The sequence below is a fragment of the Pholcus phalangioides genome, unplaced genomic scaffold (assembly GCF_987345545.1).
Source record: "Pholcus phalangioides strain wild (caught in Gottingen) unplaced genomic scaffold, Ppha-v1.0 ptg000024l_1, whole genome shotgun sequence".
Taxonomy (NCBI): Eukaryota; Metazoa; Arthropoda; class Arachnida; order Araneae; family Pholcidae; genus Pholcus; species Pholcus phalangioides.
This window is the reverse complement of record NW_028301616.1, coordinates 12,868,748-12,892,012: the sequence shown is the minus strand read 5'-3', so window position 1 is coordinate 12,892,012 and position 23,265 is coordinate 12,868,748. Positions and strand designations below refer to the sequence as shown.

General features: G+C 35.3%; 1 protein-coding gene across 1 annotated transcript in view; it reads right to left on the bottom strand.

Moving 5' to 3' along the window:
• The window catches only part of Megf8 (multiple EGF like domains 8), a 57,904-nt gene that overhangs the window by 4,445 nt on the left and 30,194 nt on the right, over nucleotides 1-23,265 (bottom strand). The window contains exons 17-34 of the mRNA XM_089251246.1: nucleotides 22,445-22,621; nucleotides 21,842-22,012; nucleotides 20,902-21,286; nucleotides 19,477-19,755; nucleotides 18,586-18,741; nucleotides 12,935-13,106; nucleotides 10,476-10,654; nucleotides 8,920-9,070; nucleotides 7,888-8,140; nucleotides 7,448-7,589; nucleotides 6,990-7,191; nucleotides 6,218-6,432; nucleotides 5,855-6,119; nucleotides 5,222-5,399; nucleotides 3,963-4,158; nucleotides 1,561-1,725; nucleotides 1,082-1,230; nucleotides 325-463 (exon numbers count right to left, since the gene is read on the bottom strand). Coding sequence (XP_089107372.1) covers nucleotides 325-463; nucleotides 1,082-1,230; nucleotides 1,561-1,725; nucleotides 3,963-4,158; nucleotides 5,222-5,399; nucleotides 5,855-6,119; nucleotides 6,218-6,432; nucleotides 6,990-7,191; nucleotides 7,448-7,589; nucleotides 7,888-8,140; nucleotides 8,920-9,070; nucleotides 10,476-10,654; nucleotides 12,935-13,106; nucleotides 18,586-18,741; nucleotides 19,477-19,755; nucleotides 20,902-21,286; nucleotides 21,842-22,012; nucleotides 22,445-22,621 — 3,574 coding nt within the window. The remainder of the gene's footprint in view (nucleotides 1-324; nucleotides 464-1,081; nucleotides 1,231-1,560; nucleotides 1,726-3,962; nucleotides 4,159-5,221; nucleotides 5,400-5,854; nucleotides 6,120-6,217; nucleotides 6,433-6,989; nucleotides 7,192-7,447; nucleotides 7,590-7,887; nucleotides 8,141-8,919; nucleotides 9,071-10,475; nucleotides 10,655-12,934; nucleotides 13,107-18,585; nucleotides 18,742-19,476; nucleotides 19,756-20,901; nucleotides 21,287-21,841; nucleotides 22,013-22,444; nucleotides 22,622-23,265) is intronic.

Genomic DNA, 23,265 nt, shown 5'->3' with positions numbered 1-23,265 from the left:
CTATGGTGGTGAATACGGATGTAAGTGGACATAGTCACATCAGTCTCCACTGAGAATCAAACCACAGTGAAGACTGATAGATTTTTCCTTCTGAGTTCACCTCAGCATAATATCCAGAAATCCTCTTCCCTTGGTTTTGAAACATTGTTTCAGAATTTTTCATACATTAATAAAATAATTGTTTGGTCATGAAGTGTTCCACTCTCAACTGTCAAAATCAATAAATAAAATAAAACTCTTATATGTCATGATACATTAAAATAAAGTTGGCTTAAAATCAACAAGAATAATTTTTTTACAAAACATAGAAAAGAAAATTATTACCTGAAGTTGCCAACAAGGAGTGATAACATTCTTAGAATTTTTCTGACTGCATTGCCGATCATTCTCTGTGTTATTCTGACAGTTACATCCCTCTCCATTGAATGGGTTACATGTATCTCCATGGCCATGGCATTCACAACTGAGAAAATAAAGTGCGATTCAGATGATTCATATTATCATAACAAAAAAGTACTCCCAAGAGATATAGAAAAACCCTTTAATAGTAATTTGTAAAAATTTTTTGAATTTATCAATTACAAACAGCATGACAGTTGCATAAAGCGTGAAACCTTGATTCAAAGATCCTCTATTTACAAACATTTTAATTTACTGGTGAGATTGAACTCATTAAATTTAAAGCTATGGTATTTACTTTCCTTAATTTGGTTTTTTATATATATTTTTTATTTGAATGAATTTAGAGAGCATTGCTTCATACAAATTATGTTGAATTGCTATTTTAGGCAGATGCTTAACATAAACAGCCATTATATTTTAAGTTGGCAGAGATGAGTGAGTGAAAGAAACTGAATATAATTATTTTTTGCTAATTAAAATGAAATTCAATTTAAATAAAATTAAAATTCTGATAAATTTTTTTTTTAAATTTCTTATTTCAAGTGAGGAGAAAAAAAAATCAATAAATAAATTTTGGAAAAGAACAAAAACACAGATTTCCTCATAATGAAAATACCAAATATAAAGAATTTGCTGATGAAAAAAAAATATAAGATGTAAATGGCATAGCTATACATACGGTCGGCATCCATCCTCAAATGCCTCTCCTGCTTTAAAATAGCCAGAGACACACTGATCACATTTCTTGCCTTCTGTATTGTTTTGACAATCTAAGCAGATAGCATCGTTGAATGCACCTTCAGTAAGACGTTCAATTATGTCATTCATCTGAAAAAAACATTTCATTCAAGCAGATTTAAATGCCACATAAAAAGAAAAAAAAATGTTGTACAATACTACATGATTTCTTCTATAGTGGTTAAAAAAAGTACTATAGAGGTGCAAAATATTTTCTTTAAAATTTCAAGTTCATAAATTGGTACATTCACAAAATAAAAATTTAAAATGAGCAAAAAAAAAAAAAGTAATGTTAATGTATAATATGAATACATCTTTTGAAGGTGAAGAAATTGCTCAAATTTTAGAAAGAAGAAAATTTAACCAGTGTTTTCTGTGATGAATAAGTGAGATATAAAATATCAAGGAAAACATAATTACAAATGTTTGATTGTAAAGCTGGATGACAGTTCCATTACTGTTCAGAAGGTCAGCATTCAAACAAATACCACTGTGCCCATGACAATATTCATGACAAGGGGTACATTTGCCGCCATTGACAGGATTACCAACATACAAAGGTCTGCACTTTTGACAATGTGGCCCCTGGAAAATAAAAAAAAAAAAAATGTAAACGATTACTAATGAGTGAATTGAAAATAATAATGATTTCTCTATCAAGTTATTGAAAAATGGGAACCAACAAATTTTGAGAACTTCAGCCAGTATTTTTCACAGAAAAGTGTAGCTTTGAATTGGTGCCGGGTATTGATGTATATGCAATAAAACTTTTTTATAATGGTGATGTACAGGGTGTCTATGAATAAAGTTGGCGAGTTCTGAGTTTAATTACCTATCAGGAGAGTATGCATGTATCATGGAGAATATCTTAATGAAAGGATGGGAAGAATTTTGAAGACAGAATATATCAACATAGAATCTCTCTTTTACAAACACTGATTCTGTACCAGAGTTTTCCTAGCAAGGCACATTCTTGTAAACCCGAGTATCAGTCTCTTTCCGAGGCTTAGTTCGTCCTGGATTGGATTATGCTGTAAGGTTTTGGAGACCATACCTACAGAGGGACATTGACTTGGTTGAAGGGGTGCAGAGAAGAGCTGCATGTGTCCTTATTGGCACACGAGGCTTGAGTTATGAAGAGACTTCATTTTTTGAATATGTTTACATTGGATGAACGCAGGTGTCGGGAGACATGATCGAAGTGTTCGAAATTTTCAGTGGGAAGGATAGAATGGACCATGAATTATTAGTACACCATCAATCAACTGCTTTTATAAGGAGACACCAGTATCGATTGGTAAGGGACAATATGAGGTGCGTTGTGTCTTTCCTCTAATGCCAATGTGTCTTTTCCTCTAATAGGGTTGTGAATAAATGGAATAGCTTACCCCCAGAGGTAGTAAATTGTAACACAATTGACACGTTTAAAAAGAAATATGATAAACATGTGGGGGTAAATCGAGAAGCTATCCATACTTAGAATAAGACAACCATAAGTATTCTGATGGGTATTGTATATTTTATCATGTACATATATATTGTTCCTTGTTTCTGTAATTGCATTTTTAATTGGGTTGATGTATTTTTGAAATATATGACATCTTTTTCTCAGCCACCTTGGGCATTTTGCCTGTTGTGGCGTTGTATTTGTATTTAGTGAAAAAAAAGAATGGAAATACTGTAATTACTTGCATACAGGATGAGGATAATTAATAATTTTAGGGATCAAAATTAAGATTTATTAATACAATTTATTATTTTATTTACTCACTGATAACAGCATAATCATGATAAGCATCTCGTGATAATTTTGGGTTGCTTTATTTTAGTTATATTTGACATCCATATGTTATGTTTTATGACATCTCATTGCAGCCACTTCATTCGGTTTTTGTCTGTTATGGTCTTTGTATTTGCATAAAATGCATGTATTAACCGCAAGCAACCATGTTTTCTTAACACTATCAGCTTTCGTCTACTTGGACTCTCCCTCCGAAGCTTTTTGCTACAACTTGCCTATTTTCCCCCCTTCACTCAATAAAGCATCGTCCTCTGATCCGTTATGTACATTTGAAATGCAGCATTTCCTGAATGGCTTTGATATCAACTTAGGTGGAGATAGAGTTTAAAGACTGGGGGTATTATGATGATAGTGATTCCAATTCATATATAGCATATATTTTAGATCAAATGATTCAGTCATTGATGCCACATCTCTGCCCAGGCTCAAGAGGTATTATCTTCCCTGCAACTGACACCCATGAAGCAAGCTGTGACACATGAGCCTGTTTCATGGGGCCAATTATGATCATTTCATGATCTTTGGCAGTTAGCCAGTCGTCCATGTATAATTTCTTTATGTGATCTTTTTTTAAAAAATAAAAAATGTAGCATCCTTCACTTGCGCAAATGAGATAACCAAATTTTTTGAAGCAGTGAAAATTGAATAAAAACCTCGTCCTATACCCAAGTAAATACGGTAGTTCTGCTGGAGATGTTTAAATGCCTTGCCACGAAGCTAAAGTAGTTTAGTCACTTGTTCACAAAAAAATTATCATAGAAAACAACCTTTAGTAGTGAATGCCATCACAGATTTTTTGCTCTCAATTCCTTTTCCATCCCTTTATTAAAACGTTCCAAAAGTTCATAGCTTTCAGATTTTTAGATGGGTAGTTAAGGCTATAGACAGATCAGAACTTGCCAACTTTATTCACTGAACAGACTCAAAAACAAAAATTGTTTGTAACTTATATCATATTTAAAAAAAATAATGCTTTTGTGCTGAAAAACAATACTACTTCTTATTGTATATGTATACTAACTTGAGTATTATTTTGACAGTCAGGACATAAATCAAGAGCATCAGGACCAGGGCAGTGGCTATGTCCATTGCACTTGCATGCAATTGAACAGTTCTTCCCCACGAAACCAAAATTACATTTGCAGTCATCAGGTCGAATGCATGTACCATTGACACAACCCTGTTTACAGATTGGTTTGCACTCATCTGTTCCATCACTGGAAAAATCAAGAAATCATTAAATGGAAATAAAAATGTGCAAGTCTAACTATGATTATGCACTTAGGAAGAAAAAAACCACAAAACCAGAGTAAAACATAACAAAAATAAATTTTTGAATCAACACAGAAATTTGTTAATTTTTGCATGACTGTGAGTCAAGACTAATAAATTCTTAAATGACGAGAAATCAATATTTATATTGTTTTATTATGTATACATGACCTGTTGAAAGTAAGAACTTTCAGACAGTTTTGGGTAGAGGTAGCTAGGCATGAAATTTAAATATTCACCATTTCAAAGCAGTTTGAAAACTATTATACATGTACAGTTTATAATATATATCTATTTATTTATATATCTATAATTATCACAAAATAGGGCGCCATTATCTGCAGCTTCAGTTATCAACAGCTTGAAAATAGTGTGCGTGCACATGATTCAAGCAAGAAAGACATGCATGCAGACTTAAAATTTTGCTAAATCCTACCTAAATCACAGAGCTGTATGAATTGACAATATATTCAGACTTGATAGATAAACAATCTATATGACAATGATTTTTTTGTCATTGTGATATATAAATTGATAGCATATTTATTTGACTTTTTTTTCCTTCTATACATATCCTTCACAATATTCATGGGTGGACAAACTTTGACTTGTGGGACATATATATTACCTCATGATAACTTTTGAGGGCTGTATAAGTATTAAATTACTTGCTATGATCGGTGCAAACTTCAGACTCAATCAATCTTCATATTTTACCAAATACTATTTCTTATTAATGCAGTTTTACAATTTAAAAGTTCATGTGCTATGGTGTATTTTAAAATGAAATATTTTATAAATTTGTGAGTCAGATGAAATTCAAAGATAATTGGATAGATTCAGCCTCCTGATCTGGATTTTGTGTACTCATGCCTTCTTTTGTATTTGTATCACTTGTACAACTAGATAAAAAAGTAAAAAACTTGATTCCACAAGAAAATTCAAAATTTTTTTAGTAAGATAAAGAACATACAGAATGTTTGAGTTGCACTAATCGAATTTGCTTACCCCTTCGATTCATATCCTGCTTTGCAATGACATTCAAACCCATCAAAGGTGTCAACACAATCCTGATGCCTATCATCACATGTGTGATGTCCATTGTTGCATTCATTTTCTGGGGGTTTTGTTAGGTAAGCCCATTTTGGTGGTCCCCATGATGATGCAAACAGTTGAGCAACATGAGCTGAAGAATAGAGAAACCATTAGAATGGAGAAATTATTGCTAATTGAAACGCATACATGAAAATTTAATAATGTAATATCTTCTTTTTTAAAAAAATAACTCTTGATATCAGAGTGGAACAGACATAAATAGCAATACTTGACTCATCAAAATTTGCAAAAAACCTAACAGGATTTGAATGATAATAAATTCTATCTTAAAGTGTAACAAGTGTTGGAAGTTATCAGTCATACAATGATGACACTTTGAGATTGGTTTCTGGAAATGAAGAATGGCTTTTAGAATTTTTATTAAGTCTACTATTTACTTTTATTAACTAATTTTTCTGGATTAATTTTAAAATTTTCAAAGCTAGGAAAAAAACAGATGATGGAAAATATTAAATACGTTCAATAAATTATTAAACATCTTATACACAAAAAATGAGTATATGGGCAAGAAAAAATATCACTAACGAGGGACTGGAGCTCCAAGCAAGAGAACTTGACCTTCACGACACATTCCACCAGTAGGACCCATGATGCCACCACGCATGCAGAGACCTCTACCATCTACAAGAGGTCCAACAAAAGCACACCATCCACAGTGAGAATGAGCAAGACAGTGTGATGCTTGCTCGTGCTTCCAACATGGCATAGGACACATTGAAGAATTGTTCATGAACACTGGACCACATGAACCATCTTCACACCTTAGTAATTCAAAGCTGGGTGACATGCACTGAGAACAAAGTACAGAGAATTATTTAAATTCATAGGTTTTATCAATTATGTATTTCTAAATAATTAAACTGAAGTTAATTTTAGGAACTAACTTACGGTTTCAGTCATTTCACTCCAAACACACTGATGCCATCCACCTTCTCCACCACTGCTGCGAAGGCAAGATGTGCAATTTCTGTATCCATGGCATGGCATTGGACATTTGAGTGGTGGCATTGATTTTATTGGAAAAGGTGGTGCATCTTGAATTTCTTTCATGACACACACCCAGTTGTAAATGGGCTTTTGATGCAGCATGTGAGCAAAGCCACCTGTAAATAAGTTACATTGATTAAAATATGTGTTGTAAGAAATATTCATATCATTATACAGTAATAGTATAATGTATATCTGTATTTAAAAATACGTCCCTTGGGAATGCTCGCTTTTGATTGTTTCTTTAGCCTTGGCAAAGGAGGAGGATTATACCCGAACCACCCTCTACTCAAATTAGTCTCTAGGCAGTACTCTACAACAGTTAGTCTTGTCTTCACTGTAATTTGCTGGAAGGATTCTGAGATCAGAATCAAAATGTGTACCAAAGGATACTTAACCATGCATGTCCCTCATAAAAATTCCTCTGGGAAGTTTCTAAAGAATTATACATGCAGAAACGTGTTCTGATATTGTATAGCCTTAAAGTATTTACGTTGTCAGAGTTATGCATATCTAGTGTTGCTGCCATCTGTTTTACATACTTTCAAATAAAAAATAGAAGATGCCTGAATTTCTGTGTTGAAGGTCTGCCTGCTCTCTACGCAGAGACTTTTTCAAATGTGAGATCAACTCTACCCTAACAGCTAGGTCAGAGCAATGATTTCAAACTTACTTGAGCGCTGTACTTGTCTGGTCCATATACAGCCTCCAATTGCCAGGCATTTATCACAATCTGTTGCCCAGCAAGTTCTAATTGGACATATTGAAGTTTGGTTGATAACCTTGTGAGAGATGTTACAATCATTTTCATTCTCACATGATGTTTGTATCGAAGCACATCGCCCAACTTTGCAATTTGAACACCAGTGGCAAACCTAAAATTAAAACAAATAATCTATTATATGAATATATGCAGACACATTTAAATCATGTTCCTAATTTATTTAAAAAGAGAAATGTGTATAAAATGAATCACTTGATGAAACACATTTACCAAATACGATGGTTTAATTATTCATTGAGTTTTTAATATTTATCTCGGGATTTAAAAACAGACTTTAAACTTTGGTGACAGAACACACCACCAAGAGCATTATAATGATTGGAACTAGACAATAAAGAAATATTTACTTGTCTTGCAGCACTAAATGCTGGCCAAGATGCAACACAATCGGTGCAGCGAGTGTATTGAGTGCAATCCCTTTTTTCAATCCATTCAGAATTACATGATACCGCTGGTACAACTTCTGAGGAGCCTTTCGGATTGTAACAACTAAGCATGAGATAGGGGAAAAAAATCAAATAATCTCTTGCATCAGAAATTATACTGAAAAAGTTCATAAAAATGAACCAGCACTCATCAAAAACATTATAAAAAATTGAAAACATGTGATGAGGTAAATTTGTCTCAGGAGACATACTCTGTAAGTATTGTGTTGGGTATGCTGTATACTATATGGTTAATGCATCATTATATGTTGGTCGATATTGCACCTATTTGTTGTCTTACTATGGCATAAAAAATTTTACATAATTTGAAAATCTACAAGATCATACAAAAAATATATTACCTTGGTGGTATGCTGTATATCTGTGAATAGCAAAATGTCTGATTCTTGTTATTTTCATACACAGAACAGAAAGCACAACCTGTGTGAAGAATACACCTAACTTTACTGGATGAAAATAACTGGCACAAATCCACAGGCAAAGACAACTTTTTCATTTCCCCAGTATCTCCACCAAACAAGTAGGTGTCACCATTTGCTATAGCTGCAGAGCTGGCTGTAAACCGATCAGGAGGTTTACCAACCGAATCAATGTCTGGAACCAAAAGAAATTTAATCTTTGAGATGACATTCCTAGAAATTTAACCATATATTTATAGATCATAAAAATTAATGAAATTTTTTTTTTTAAAAAGCATGATTCAACCTTTTACTATAGGTTCATCCTTAAGCATAGCATATAGACTTACAAGATTAATTTGTTCCTGATAGTTACTCAAACTACAACAGTCTCTTATTTTGAATCAATTTTTCCCATATAAAACAATGGGGATACCATCAGTTTATTCCAAACCCTCAAAATTATAATGTTGGTATAAAAAAATCAATTAATAATGGAGTACAACGTTTTTAATGCAGAATAAGAGTAGACAAATGCAGTACACAACACAGCCAGATAACACTATCAGCTTAGACTTGTTCAAAAACAGTCAAATTTTTGTGCATCAAAATATGAGATTTTTCAAGTATATTTCATGCTTGTTAAGTCAAATATTTGCCTACAGATTGATAAATTTCTTGAAAATATTTTTCTCTTGTATACAGATCAAGATACAGACGTATAAGAAATCTAAATCCATCTGTAAAGCAATCTACACGATTGTTTCACCAATGCTACAATTTTTTCTCTTCTTATTTCTTACATAAACCAGGTTAATTTCCAGGGGGAAAAAATTTCTTTTGTATTTTGAAATTTAGTAACTTCTCGTGTGTAGATTAGTAAAAAAAATATTTACAATTAAAAATTTCAAACAAAACAAAAAACATTGTGAAATATTACAGAGATGAAATGAATGCATTTCTTGAGAATATTACCTTCCCCACTGAGAGAAATCCAAACATTGCATGAGAAAACATAGGCAAAAGGAGCAGGAGAAATGTCCTCTCCATTAAAACTACTTCTACCACCAAAGATGATCATATAATTCCTGGATATTACAGCAGAGTGAAAATACCTTGGTAGAGGCTAATAAAAAAATCATATACATTTCAAACTTGCAGTATTGACGGACAAGACCAGATGACATTTAAGCAGATCATTATGAAAAATAATTTTAACACATAGTACAAGAGTAACACTATTAGGATTACAAATATTGTTATAATTTCTGTGTATCTTCTAATAAATTTCAAATAGCATGATATTGGAAAATATTTTTTAATACGTAATAATAATACAGTGAAAAGCTTGGAAGTTATAAGCAAAAATCATGCAATGAATATACGTGCCATTCTCATGAATATGCACAAAAGTATTTCTGGTACAGGGTTATCAAAAATATTTTTTCTTATTTAATGTTTTGATGGCCCCCTAAATACACTCATGACTGAATTGCCATTTGAAATGGTGAGTATGGATATAGAGTATATATTACTGATATTTCAAAACAATTCGTCCAGTATTTTTATAGAAATTCAAGAAAATGTTTAAACTCTAAAAAGGGAACAGACTTTTAGAAACAGTATATATTATTTAAAGTGCATAAGTAACAGGGCGTATGGCATTTTACTGGCAACTGTTGATCCTAGAGGCATACTTCCAATTAGAAAAAGTATCAAAATAACGTGTAGCACTCAAATATGTCATTCATGTTGCAAGGGGTTGTGTAGTTATTAAAATAAAAAATTTAACTTTTTATATGGACACCCTGTGCCCAAAAACCTAATTAGGGTGTTGTTGTCCTGCCTCTTTGGAGACCAACAAAAAGAAAATTCCATGTTTCTAAGTGCAATATTCACTGAGATGATCAAATTCGAAAAACAGAAAATATTGGAAAAAAAAAATAGCACTAGACGCAGGAAACTGTTCTACTTGGATTTAATAAGCTTTTTTTTTTTTCAAATTTCTCCATCAATTTTCGAATTCAAATATCTCCGCAAATATTGCACTTAGAAATGCAGAATGTTTTTGTTGCCATCAGGAGAGACAGGGCAACAACTCTCTAATTGGGTTTTTGGGCACTGGGTGTCCATTAAGTTATTTTTTTTATTTCAATAACTATAAAACTCCTTCAAACATGAATGGCATATCTGAGTACTATACATTATTTGGATGCTTTTTCTAATTGGAAGATCCCTATGATCAATGATTCGCCAGTAGAATGTCATACGCCCTGTCATCTATGCATCCTGTATAGTAAAAAGTCCTTCCAAAATATTTTTTAAGTATGTATCTTATAAGAGTGTGGCTCATCATCAGAAAACTATGGTACTCATGTACATATCATGTATGTATGGATATTGGTCTTTGTGAATACATCTGGGTACACCATCATATACAATTGGAAAAAAATCCTGATTTTTCAGATAAAATATCATATAAAAATGATCAAATATAGAGTTGGAAAATATGTGCAATAACAAATACTTGCCCTTGTATTGAGAGGATTTACATGAACATCAGCAGGTAGTCGAAACCATTTAGCAGATGAATATTGGAAAGCATATAGATTGTTACTGATTATGACTTTCTCTACATCAAATTCAATGCCACCAAATACATAAATGCTACCGGTGTCATAATGGTAAACACTTGTATGTCCATAAATACCTGAAAAAAAGTGTTAAAACTAAACCTTGGCAATAGTATAAAAACAATTTAATGGTAAATGCCCATAAATGCCAGTGACATAATTTACAGGTTGGATTGCAAAAGTTTCATTGTATTCATGATCATACTTGGTCATTCAAAACAATCACCACTCAATATATTGTTCCTAATTATACACAGTTTGGAATTGAAAAAGAAGTTCGGCAAGGATGCATTCTTTCCCCAAGCTTATTTACTCTGTATGGAGAATATATAATGAGACCATCAGATTTAGAGGAATTGGAAGCAGGTGTTAACATTGGAGGTAGAGTCATCAACAACCTTAGATAAGCTGATGAAACAACCCTGATGGCAGAATCTGAAGAGGACCTGAAGAACATTATATCAAGAGTAAAAACAGAAAATGAGAAGCTTGGATTCTATTTAAATACCAAAAACAAAGATCACGACTACAGCAGATATTCAGAGTTTTCAACTAGATGGTGAAAGTTTTGAGATTGTGGACAGATTTGATTTCCTAGAATCAAGAATTGTAAAAGAAAGAACATGCACAGAAAAAATAAAAAGACCAGTAGCTCTGGGTAAAACAGCCATGAGAAAGCTTAATATAATAATGAAAGACAAAGATGTCTCAATGAAAACAAAAATTAGGATTATAAATGCATTGGTTTTCCCTGTCTTAATGTATGGATGTGAGAGCTGAACACTACGGAAAGCAGATAAAAAAATAATTGATTCCTTTGAACTTTGGTGCTGGAGGAGGATGCTTAGAATTCCATAGACAGCTAAAAGGACTAATAGGTTATCAAAGAGGTTAAGGCTGACTATTTGCTAGAACATAGGCGGAGATAGACTTGGAGGTCTGGGGGGGGGGGGCACGGTCATTATTGCTGGGGGGGGGCAAGATGATGATGATGTCAATTCATATATACATTAGATCAGTCAACTCCACCTTTGACGCTGGGGGGGGGGGGGGAATGCCCGCTCCGTATCTCCGCCCATGCGTTAGAAGCAAGTCACTAAACATAAACTATCTTACTTTGGTCATATAATGTGTACAGAAGGCTCACTAGAAAAAATGGCAATGCTTGCAAGAATGGAAAGAAAGAGAGGAAGAGGCAAACCAAGTACCAGATGGATAGAGGAGGTGTTGTAAAGCACTGGAATGAAGCTAGCACAACTGAGGCATGCTGTGAATGACAGACCAACTTGGAAAGCTATGATCTATATCATAGTTTCCCAACCTTTTTTATCCCATGGCCCCCTTCAGAAATTTTTTCTCTCATCGCCCCCAACACAATCTAACCCATAGGATCATATGTTATCACTGTAGCTTCTACCGCACCCCCCCCCCCCCGGAACATTCCATCGCCCCCCCCAGGGGGCGTTAACACCCATGTTGGGAATCACTGATCTATAGAGTCACCAGGAGTTGGAATCAACTCGATGGTTTCTAACAACAACAACAATTGTACACAATTTGAAAAAAAAAAGAGAATTTGCAAAATCTAAGGATTGAAAGCCTCGTTATCTACAGTATATGTTACTGATGTAAAATTAATTTTAAAAATCAAGAAGAGAGATTGCTTTATGCCATGGGTGCCCAAACGTTTTAGCTTGTAAGCCATATTTCATCCAGTATTACTTTTGCAGGTCGTATTAGAACTGAATTAATTTTTTTGCAGGCCGAAAATCAATGGAAAAACGCTGATAAAATTAGTCTGAGCATGTTTAATTGGTGCCAAGATACTTTATGCATAGTTACCACAGTGCCAAAATCAATACCATATTTGGCTATATATTTTACACACATAATACATTTCACTATTTGTCCATAACATATTTCAAAACATGTTTCAAAATTTCTTTGCAGGATGGATAAAATTCTTGGAAGGGACAAATTGACCAATAACCTGGAGTTTTTGTTTTCATGAGCTGAATTCAGGAATCATGAACTGTGTATCACACACATCATGCCTCAGTTGCTTGAGGCATGACACACACTTTCAGTTGCCTGAAATTCAGGAGGCATGATGATACACTTGAAAGCTGATGACTACACTAATTACAGCACAAATACAGAAAGAAAATTATGTTCAAAATGCAGATCAAGTTGAATTTAAAAATAAGTGTGGAAATATGTCATGAATATTTGTTTTTTTAGAATTGAATGTCTGCATTTGTTGACAGTCAATAATATCTCAAAGGGGAAGACTAATTTTTTTGCACAGTTTGATTTGCTCCCATAAAGTACTTAAAGAAAAAGTCTATCATATTTACCTATTGGTTGTGCACCTGTGCAGTTGACAATATGCCATTCACCAATGCTGGTATCATACATCATAACTTTGTCAAAGAAACCATTCTCTGTAGAAAACCCACCAATCAGATAAAGTTCACCACTTCGAATAGCAGTAAGAGTACTACCAACTCTACGATATTTATCCGGAGGCTAAAAAAAACCAAATAATGATTTCATTGATACACTCAACATCAATGTATCACTGATCAATGTATCAACATGATACATTGATACGCCGCTGTGGTGGTCGAGTGGTTATAGTGCCGGACTCGTGATGCGAGGATCCGGGTTCGAACCCCACAGTGGTGGTCGGCTGAAGTTGGTTTCTGTGGTTCCCAACTTCAAGGCGCAAATGCGAGCCGATCTCCCCGTTAAAAAGTCTCGCCACAGAGAGCAACAGTCCTACAACGGTAAATCATTCAACCATAACACTTCACTCATAGTTAGTAAAACTGGGGGCAGATGACAGCACTACACATAACAAGCATTACACAGAATCAAACTGTACGTCAGGTTGCACTACACGTGCACGCACATTCCCGCATTTACCGATTCGTTGGGGGGTTCCGCGGGGGGGGGGGGGTTGCATGTGTGGTGTAGCAGTAGTAGGTAGGGGCTCGGGGATCCATGATGTTCTTAAGTCAGACACCTCGTTGGGCAATTTGCCTGTTGTGGCGTTGTATTTGTATTGTATTGTATAATGAGCACTGGATACCAAACGATACCATAGTGCAAGAAGGCTATATATGGGACCTCATGGGATTCAGCTAAGTCCCATATCACTGATGCAATATAGCAGGTCAAATACTCAGAAGTTTTGAAAAGGATGCATAATAATTTAATTTACGCACAACACTACTCTTTTACTCAGCAAGGACTCAGATTTTATCTACAAGCTGGTTTCAGTGATAAAGAAGATGGAGTGACTTTATTGGGACTTTTATGGTCACGTTTTTCATTGATTCATTCTGTTTTTGACACCAGACTGTTTTTGACCAAGAACATACACTATATAGGATTAGTGTGTGATTCTATAATATAAAATCACAAACAAACTCGAAAAGGGCCTGTTGCTAAGCAACCGAGTGACGGAAGTGGGTGAAATTTTTGAGTGACGGAAATCTGTTACGGAAGTGGGTTCGATTCATATATCGATATTCACATTCATATATCGATATGATATCATATATCATATATCGATATTGGGTCGATATTCACATATCGGGACCCATTTGACCCATCGGGACCATGTTATGTGCATGTACCAAGAGGCTCCTACATCCTACAGCAGAGCCCTTAGGCTGGAATTTAGATTTCGAGCCACAAAACCAGCTTTTCAGGGGCCCCCTCTGTGATTAATTTATAGTGTGAAAAATCAAAAAGTGATAAGAATCGTTGTGGCCCCTGTCAGCCCTTCCTTTGTGGGGAGGGAGGTCCATGCCGAGAGGTATATATATGTATAATATACACACACAACAGCAGTGCTCCCAACACAGGGTCGGGGTACCCGGGGAAGATTTCACGTATAAGTAAAAAGTTTTCATTTCCAGGGGCCCTTGATGGATCTCATTGTTTTCTTGCTGCTTTAACGTTGAAAAATTTCGATAGCGGAAGCAAAAGATATATCCAGTCTAGGGCCCCACCAAAAGTATGCGAATTGGTGTCCCGGGTAATTGGTTGGGGGGTCCTGGATTTTATTCGTTGGTAAAACGAATACAAATGGAAATTTTTCATGGCACTCGCTCCGGGGGATGACCGACAAGCTTCCAAGTCGGGGGCCCCCATGTTTACAGGTTTCATTTTGGGTGCCCTGGATTTTATTTGTTGGTAAAACGAATACAAATGAAAATTTTTCATAGCACTCGCACCGGGGGATGACCGACAAGCTTCCAAGTCGTGGGCCCCATGTTTACAGGTTTCATTTTGGGGCCCTGGACGAATCTCATTCTTTTCTGTTGTAGAATTCGCAACAGCGGTAGCCCGAGATAAAGCCAGTCTAGGGCCCCACCAAAAGTATGCGAATTGGTGTCCCGGGTAAATGGTTGGGGGCCCTGGATTTTATTCGTTGGTAAAACGAATACAAATGGAAATTTTTCATGGCACTCGCTCCGGGGGATGACCGACAAGCTTCCAAGTCGGGGGCCCCATGTTAACAGGTTTCATTTTGGGGGCCCTGGATTTTATTCGTTGGTAAAACGAATACAAATGAAAATTTTTCATGGCACTCGCTCCGGGGGATGACCGACAAGCTTCCAAGTCGGGGGCCCCCATGTTTACAGGTTTCATTTTGGGGGCCCTGGATTTTATTCGTTGGTAAAACGAATACAAATGAAAATTTTTCATGGCACTCGCTCCGGGGGATGACCGACAAGCTTCCAAGTCGGGGGCCCCATGTTAACAGGTTTCATTTTGGGGGCCCTGGATTTTATTCGTTGGTAAAACGAATACAAATGAAAATTTTTCATGGCACTCGCTCCGGGGGATGACCGACAAGCTTCCAAGTCGGGGGCCCCCATGTTTACAGGTTTCATTTTGGGGGCCCTGGATTTTATTCGTTGGTAAAACGAATACAAATGGAAATTTTTCATGGCACTCGCTCCGGGGGATGACCGACAAGCTTCCAAGTCGGGGGCCCCATGTTTACAGGTTTCATTTTGGGTGCCCTGGATTTTATTTGTTGGTAAAACGAATACAAATGAAAATTTTTCATAGCACTCGCACCGGGGGATGACCGACAAGCTTCCAAGTCGGGGGCCCCATGTTTACAGGTTTCATTTTGGGTGCCCTGGATTTTATTTGTTGGTAAAACGAATACAAATGAAAATTTTTCATAGCACTCGCACCGGGGGATGACTGACAAGCTTCCAAGTCGGGGGCCCCATGTTTACAGGTTTCATTTTGGGGCCCTGGACGAATCTCATTCTTTTCTGTTGTAGAATTCGCAACAGCGGAAGCCCGAGATAAAGCCAGTCTGGGGCCCCACCAAAAGTATGCGAATTGGTGTCCCGGGTAAATGGTTGGGGGCCCTGGATTTTATTCGTTGGTAAAACGAATACAAATGAAAATTTTTCATGGCACTCGCTCCGGGGGATGACCGACAAGCTTCCAAGTCGGGGGCCCCATGTTTACAGGTTTCATTTTGGGGGCCCTGGATTTTATTCGTTGGTAAAACGAATAGAAATGAAAATTTTTCATGGCACTCGCTCCGGGGGATGACCGACAAGCTTCCAAGTCGGGGGCCCCATGTTTACAGGTTTCATTTTGGGGGCCCTGGATTTTATTCGTTGGTAAAACGAATACAAATGGAAATTTTTCATGGCACTCGCTCCGGGGGATGACCGACAAGCTTCCAAGTCGGGGGCCCCATGTTTACAGGTTTCATTTTGGGGGCCCTGGATTTTATTCGTTGATAAAACGAATACAAATGGAAATTTTTCATCGCACTCGCTCCGGGATATGACCGACAAGCTTCCAAGTCGGGGGCCCCATGTTTACAGGTTTCATTTTGGGGGCCCTGGATTTTATTCGTTGGTAAAACGAATACAAATGGAAATTTTTCATGGCACTCGCTCCGGGGGATGACCGACAAGCTTCCAAGTCGGGGGCCCCCATGTTTACAGGTTTGATTTTGGGGCCCTGCTGGACGAATCTCATTCTTTTCTGTTGTAGAATTCGCAACAGCGGAACCCCGAGATAAAGCCAGTCTGGGGCCCCACCAAAAGTATGCGAATTGGTGTCCCGGGTAATTGGTTGGGGGCCCTGGATTTTATTCGTTGGTAAAACGAATACAAATGGAATTTTTCATGGCACTCGCACCGGGGGATGACCAACAAGCTTCCAAGTCGGGGGCCTCATGTTTACAGGTTTGATTTTGGGGGCCCTGGATGAATCTCATTCTTTTCTGTTGTAGAATTTGCCACAGCCGAAACCCGAGATATAGCCAGTCTGGGGCCCCACTAAAAATCTGCGTATTGTGTCCCCGCTACTGGATGTGGGGCCCTGGATTTTATTCGTTGTAAAATTGATAAAAATGAAAAATTCTCACAGGGGGGTGTCCGACAAGCTTGCAGGTCAGGGCTTCATGGAAATGTTGGCAGGTTGTAATTCAGTGCCCCTGAATGTATCTCATTGATTTTTGTGGTTTAACATTGTAAAATTTGCAACACATCGGTAACCCAAGATATACCCAGTGTGGGGCCCCACTGAAATTCAGCGAATTGAATCTGGGGACCCCCATGGGGAAGTTTTCTGGGGATACTTGATGAATCTCATTTGTTTTTTGTTGCTTTATTATTATTTTCATTAAAATTCGCTTCTTCAGTAGGCTGGTGCTTTCACACGTCCCTTTCCCCTTTTCCATAGCACGCTGATGAAGTGGGACGAAATAAACAAGATATGTCCGGGAGAGAAGTGGGGGGGGGGGGGGGGGGGTTGGCCGCCAAAGGCGGCAGAGGGGCAGAGCCCCCCTAGTATATATATATATATATATATATATATATATGAAAATTATTAATTTGGTAGAACTTTCAGGCAGTATGCTGCTTAGAATTACGGACGATTTAAAAAAAATTCTAATTAATTTGCTATAAAATTAAAGTAAGTGAAAATGTGAGCGAGTGAACAATGAACAGCTTGTTATTGAGAGTGGCAGAGCCGAAACCAACACAAGACATAACTAGTCAGGATTACATCATGTATATGTGCACGCAAACTGAGGGTCTTCAGAATAATGTTACTAGAAAGCAAATAAATTTAAGCGATAACATTATGGTGCGGTATCTTGGTTTCATTTACCCTCAAAATCACTGAAATATCTCAAATGTTTTGCTTATACTATTTCATTGTAGAGAAATATCAAGCTACAGTATTATTAAGGAAATGGATGTCCATTCCTCGCCTATGTAGTTAGTATTTCTTTAAAATAGCCCAGCACAGTTAGAATGTAACAATTTTTTTTGAGAAGTTTATTTATCATGATGAAATTTTTGAATAAGAATCTGAAATATCAAACACTTTTACCCTTTCTGCACTTTTATAAATTTCATTGATCTGCATGGTGGAAAATAACAAAACCGTCTGCAAAATGGCATCTTTTTTCAAGAAGACTTTTCTTTCAATTTTGTACTCCCCCCTTTCTCAACTCCAGTATAATAAATCAAGGAAGAGAAATGTTCTGTCTTTTTCTATTATTTATACGGTACACATACTCCTATACAACCTTCACAGGAACAAGAAAAGACATATATATATATATACATATATTCCCACTGTTTCTCTCCTCTTTCTGTTATTAAAAGTTGAACAAAAGATGATTTCACAAACTGGTAGTTGATCTGACAGGTTGGGGGAGGGGGTATTTACAACATGTTCTTGGAAGAAAAAAACTTACAAAATATCTGAGCCAAATATCATTGCCAAATATGAGGATTTTAAGGAGGTGAAATATCTTGTAATTGCTGCAGTACAAAGCATCGAATTATGCAAGTTATCTAGTAATTGATGCTGATGATCAAAAGATTAGAAAAAGATAAGTTTTTGTGAAATCGAGCATTAATATTTGAACTATAAAAAATTAATAGTAAATAAGAAATACATGAGAAACAATGAAAAAAGGTACAGATTTGGTCACCTTGAGTTCTAACCACAGTCCAGTTGATGTGCTCAGTTCCCAGAAGTCACCAAACACGCGCTTTTTATTCATACCTCCATAAACATATAGGAAATCTTCAAAAGATGCAGAAGCATGAAGATGTCTTGCAGGTGGGATTGGCTTCTCAGTTTCAACCTGAGAAAGAAAAAAAAGGATGCCAAAGGAGATTAATTGAAAACTATGAAGAGATACTATATAATTTATATTACGTGTACACAAATCTGCTTATCTTAATGCTTCATAAATATGTTTATGATAACCCAATTTTTATACATTGTTACTCATTATCAGTTGTACTAATGTAAAGCTCAAGTTGAAATATTATTTAGAGTTCAACGAAACTATATTTTTGCATTACACTGTGTAGTTTACATCTGTATTTGATATGGGCATCTTTTTCTAAGCCACCTCGTTGGGCATTTTACTTGTTATGGCCTTGTATTTGTATTAGTTTACTATACTGTAATATGCCATATTGTAATTGATAATTTAAAACTGTCTTCAGGGGTGAGGGACAAATCAACAGAATCTAAATTTTTAATGAGAAAAAAAATGATTTAGAATACAAGATTTTAATGATATATATATATATATGAGTGAATTTCAGGAATGAATTTATCTTACAAATGATAAGGTACATCAAAATTTGTATCTGTACATTAGAAATCACATGAACCTTAAAAATGACAGAGTGCATCAAATATTTGAATTTGAGCTTTTTTTTGGTTTAGTGGGAACTTGCCTCTTTTCCTTTTTCAATAAGGTGAAATTTAATAAAAACCAATAGTAAAAACTTTAATTAAATAATTCAATTTTATAAAACTTTAAACAATAATAGGCAAAACTTTCAAAAACGTCTAAGATGCTTACTTTCATCCACTGCCTGCGGAATGTCTCAAACATATACAGGTCATTCATGTCCCCATTTTTATGAGAGTAGCCCCCAAACAACCATAAATTATCAAAGTCTGTTGACTCATTGTTGACTGCAGTCAAAGAATGACCCGTGCGAGTAGATGGTGTATCAATAGTGATTTCAATTGTTTGTGCATAGTTATACAGCGAGGTCCAAACTAAATTTGAAGGCTTCAATGACACAGAACAGTCATCCCCTCCATGGCCATTTTCACAAATGCATTTTCCATATGCCTGGAAAAAAGAATAAGAAAATAAAGTACTTTGAAGTAACTAAAAATAAAATTAACATTATAGAACAAATATATACAGCAATTAAAGACCTGACTCGCTTCAGCATTCTTGGATGACATTACTAAAAGTGAAAACCAGAATGATGTGTGTGTGAGCATGTATATCTGCCAATCTTAAACTTCAATGACAAAACACCCATTCCAAATCCAATGCATGTCATATCTGGCTCCCGTCTCAATCATTTACTTGGTTTGTTGTTATTTGGCATTGATTTCATATCATTCACCAGCATGATCTTGGAAACGTTTGTTTACACACCTTTATAGAAATTCAACACATATTTAGATCTCATCCTATGTACACCCAGTTCTTTGAGAAGTTGAAATATGATTTTCCCTTCATTATAGATGGTTCAACTTTTCAGAGGGCAAAGATAGATAGTATAGTCTTCCAACCATGAGATGAGTGTTAACCACATAATGTCACATCATGTTGGATGTGCGATTTTATTTAATTCTTTTAGGTAAAACAATTGTGCATAGAGAATAGCTTGTACGTGACCAAGCTTTTATGTTTGACTTGACCTTCTAGAAAAGAATAGAATCATCTGACATCACATGACATAGCCAAGTCTCATCTTGTTGTTGGAGGACTATACATCAGGCAAAATCTTGATACATGTTGGATTTTATGAAGCTGTATATATGGATGTTTTCAAGGACATGGTGAAATAATATTAAATCAATGCAAACAATTCATCTTGAAACAATCGGCTAATTTCAATTTCCCGGAAATATCTCCACCAAATACATACAGACCAATTAGATGATCGGGACAACCGCCACATACAATAAAATGTGAGAATTGTCACAAATGTTTCACAGTACAAGTTTAAAATTAAGAAATCCATCATTCTAGCTTTCTCCTTGATAACTAAACCCAAATGTCAGGTACTTTATTTCTATGAACGTTTGTTTTGAAACATTGCTATTAATTTCATTTTTAGTAATATTCAAATAATCAAGTGGAAATACAGATCGCTTGTAATATGCTCATATTGGGGGAAAAGAGCTTTTTCAAAGTTATTAACGATAACAAAGCATAAAAAATAAAAATAAAAATATTTATACATCAATTACAACTTACCATGTCACAGACACCATGATTCAGTGTTGCAGAACAATTCTTGGGACATGTTTCTGCTTCATAATTCAAGCTCATAGGAAAAGTTTCGCAGAGATGTAGTTGTGATGAGCAAGTCCTGTTTTCATTAAAGAAATTCTCTACACGCCTATATGATGTCTTAAATCGCTCATCCCTTCCTGTATGCTTGAAGTGGATTGTCATATATCCTGATGATGCAGTAACGACAATTGGTTGGCTCAAATTAGATCCACAGAATGCCCCAAGCAGTGTGTTCGGATGATGAGACGCAACAAAATCGGGAAGACCATCATAAACATAAAGATGATTGTGAGGGCAAATAATTTTCATTTCCTTATGGATCGTCAACTCTATTGTCGCATCAGTGCTGCAAGTTGAAAATATTTAAACAGAAATTAAATACCACAAAAGAAAAACATTTATTTAGAAGCAAACAGGGGTTTGCATGTATATATGGGTGTTTAACAATGTACATCATTCAAAAAGGAATGAGAACTGTAAGGTTCATTTCAGTTTTGAATTAACAAATAAAAAATGATAAACAGAAAAAGAGAAAATATAGTGCTCAGCGTGTCAATTTCATTTGAAAAAGTAACTAAAAATGTCAACTGTGCAACGATATAAAAAGTCATGTTTAATTTAGCGAGAGTCAGAAATTAATATTCATTCCATTACTTTGGGATTCTATAGAAAAAAAAAAAGGAAGATCTAAATTTTAAAGTATATAATAAATCGGAAACTAAAAAAAGTGTCTTTCCTTGATGGAAACCTCAAAAAACAAGTCTATTTTCTTTTTTTTTCAAAATACGTTTCAGATGAATTTTCTATTTAAAAATTCAAACATGGTTTCACTTATAACTTCCCACAATACATCAGAGGTTATACTTGCGAAAAAATCATGTGTTGATGAGAATGAAGTTACCTGGGCATGGGACCAAGTAAAGAATCTGCATCAAGGTGGGGATAAACAGTCAGCAGCCACAAACAATCTGCTGGTGTATGACTTAATGTACCAGAACTTCCAAGTTTGCCTTCAAAAACTTCTGTTAAAATCCCTCTGGGTCGGCATTCTTCAAAACAAGGACCTCCACTTCTAAATCAGAAAGAAAATATAAAGCAGTATAAAATGAAAACATTATGATACCACAAACACGTTTTCTGGTAAACAGTTTCGTAAAACAATAAAATATTAAAAAATTAATCAGAATTTAAAAAAAAATTGTGATGTATGAAATTTTTCAAAAAGTATTTTTTTTAGAAAAAAATAAACATTTCCAGTCAGCCAAAGCTTAATATCTACCAAACGAAATCACTACAATTCAATTTTAAATAGCAAATTCAAAATACTTGCACTTCACTAACAAATGATTAGAAAAAGAAATTCTTAATTTGCTGTTGATATTGTCAATGTATTAGTACTTTTAATCATTCATGTTTTAAGTATAAAAAATATAACATATCTTTTAATAAAAATAAGAGAAATATCGCAATAAAACTACAAATAAGAGCCTGAATGCTTACAGACCTGGGATCACCAAAGTAACCCTGAGTGCACTGAGTGCAGTTTGGGCCTTCCGTGTTATCTTCACAGAAACAGAATCCAGTTGTAACATTGCAAATTCCATGATCAGGATTACCATGTCCATTACAGTGACACTCCTTGCAGCCTACTGAAGTTACAGCATTGCCATATGTACCAGGTCTAATAAAAAAAAGCAATTAAAACATCCACATTTATTCAATACAGAATGCTAAAACCGAAATTGTTGTTTTGCTAATTCTACTAAGAAAAACTGACATTAAAATAAATATTTCAAGTTGATGCTCATGAATTACATTTATGGATATTTTACAGTCTATTTTTGAAGGCTAGCATTTACATGAAGTGGCCAGCAACTGCAAATACAGTATATGGTCTTTTAATATACAGTCAAACCCCATTATATAGCCACTATTCATCCCAAAGAATTTTGGCGCTATTACGGGTTTGGCGTTATATTGGATCATCATTGGAATAGCATTTCAGAGTGAAGCTTCATTACATAAATTCACATGTTTATTATGAACTACTGTATGCTCAGTGTCTTATTAGTGATACTAATTAAATAAAATAACCTATTTTATACGCATTCAATTTTAAGGTGAGAAAATTATTGTGAGTTTTTATTATTATAAAAACTGCACAATTACTTGAATACTTCTTGATAAACCTTCTTGATAAATCCTAACAGAACAGCATACACTCATATTTCAAATTATTTTAATTCTGCATATGTTTAGTGACACATTTTATAAGTACAAAAACAAAGTAAGCAAAGGGAAATAATGGCAGCATTACTTTTAGTC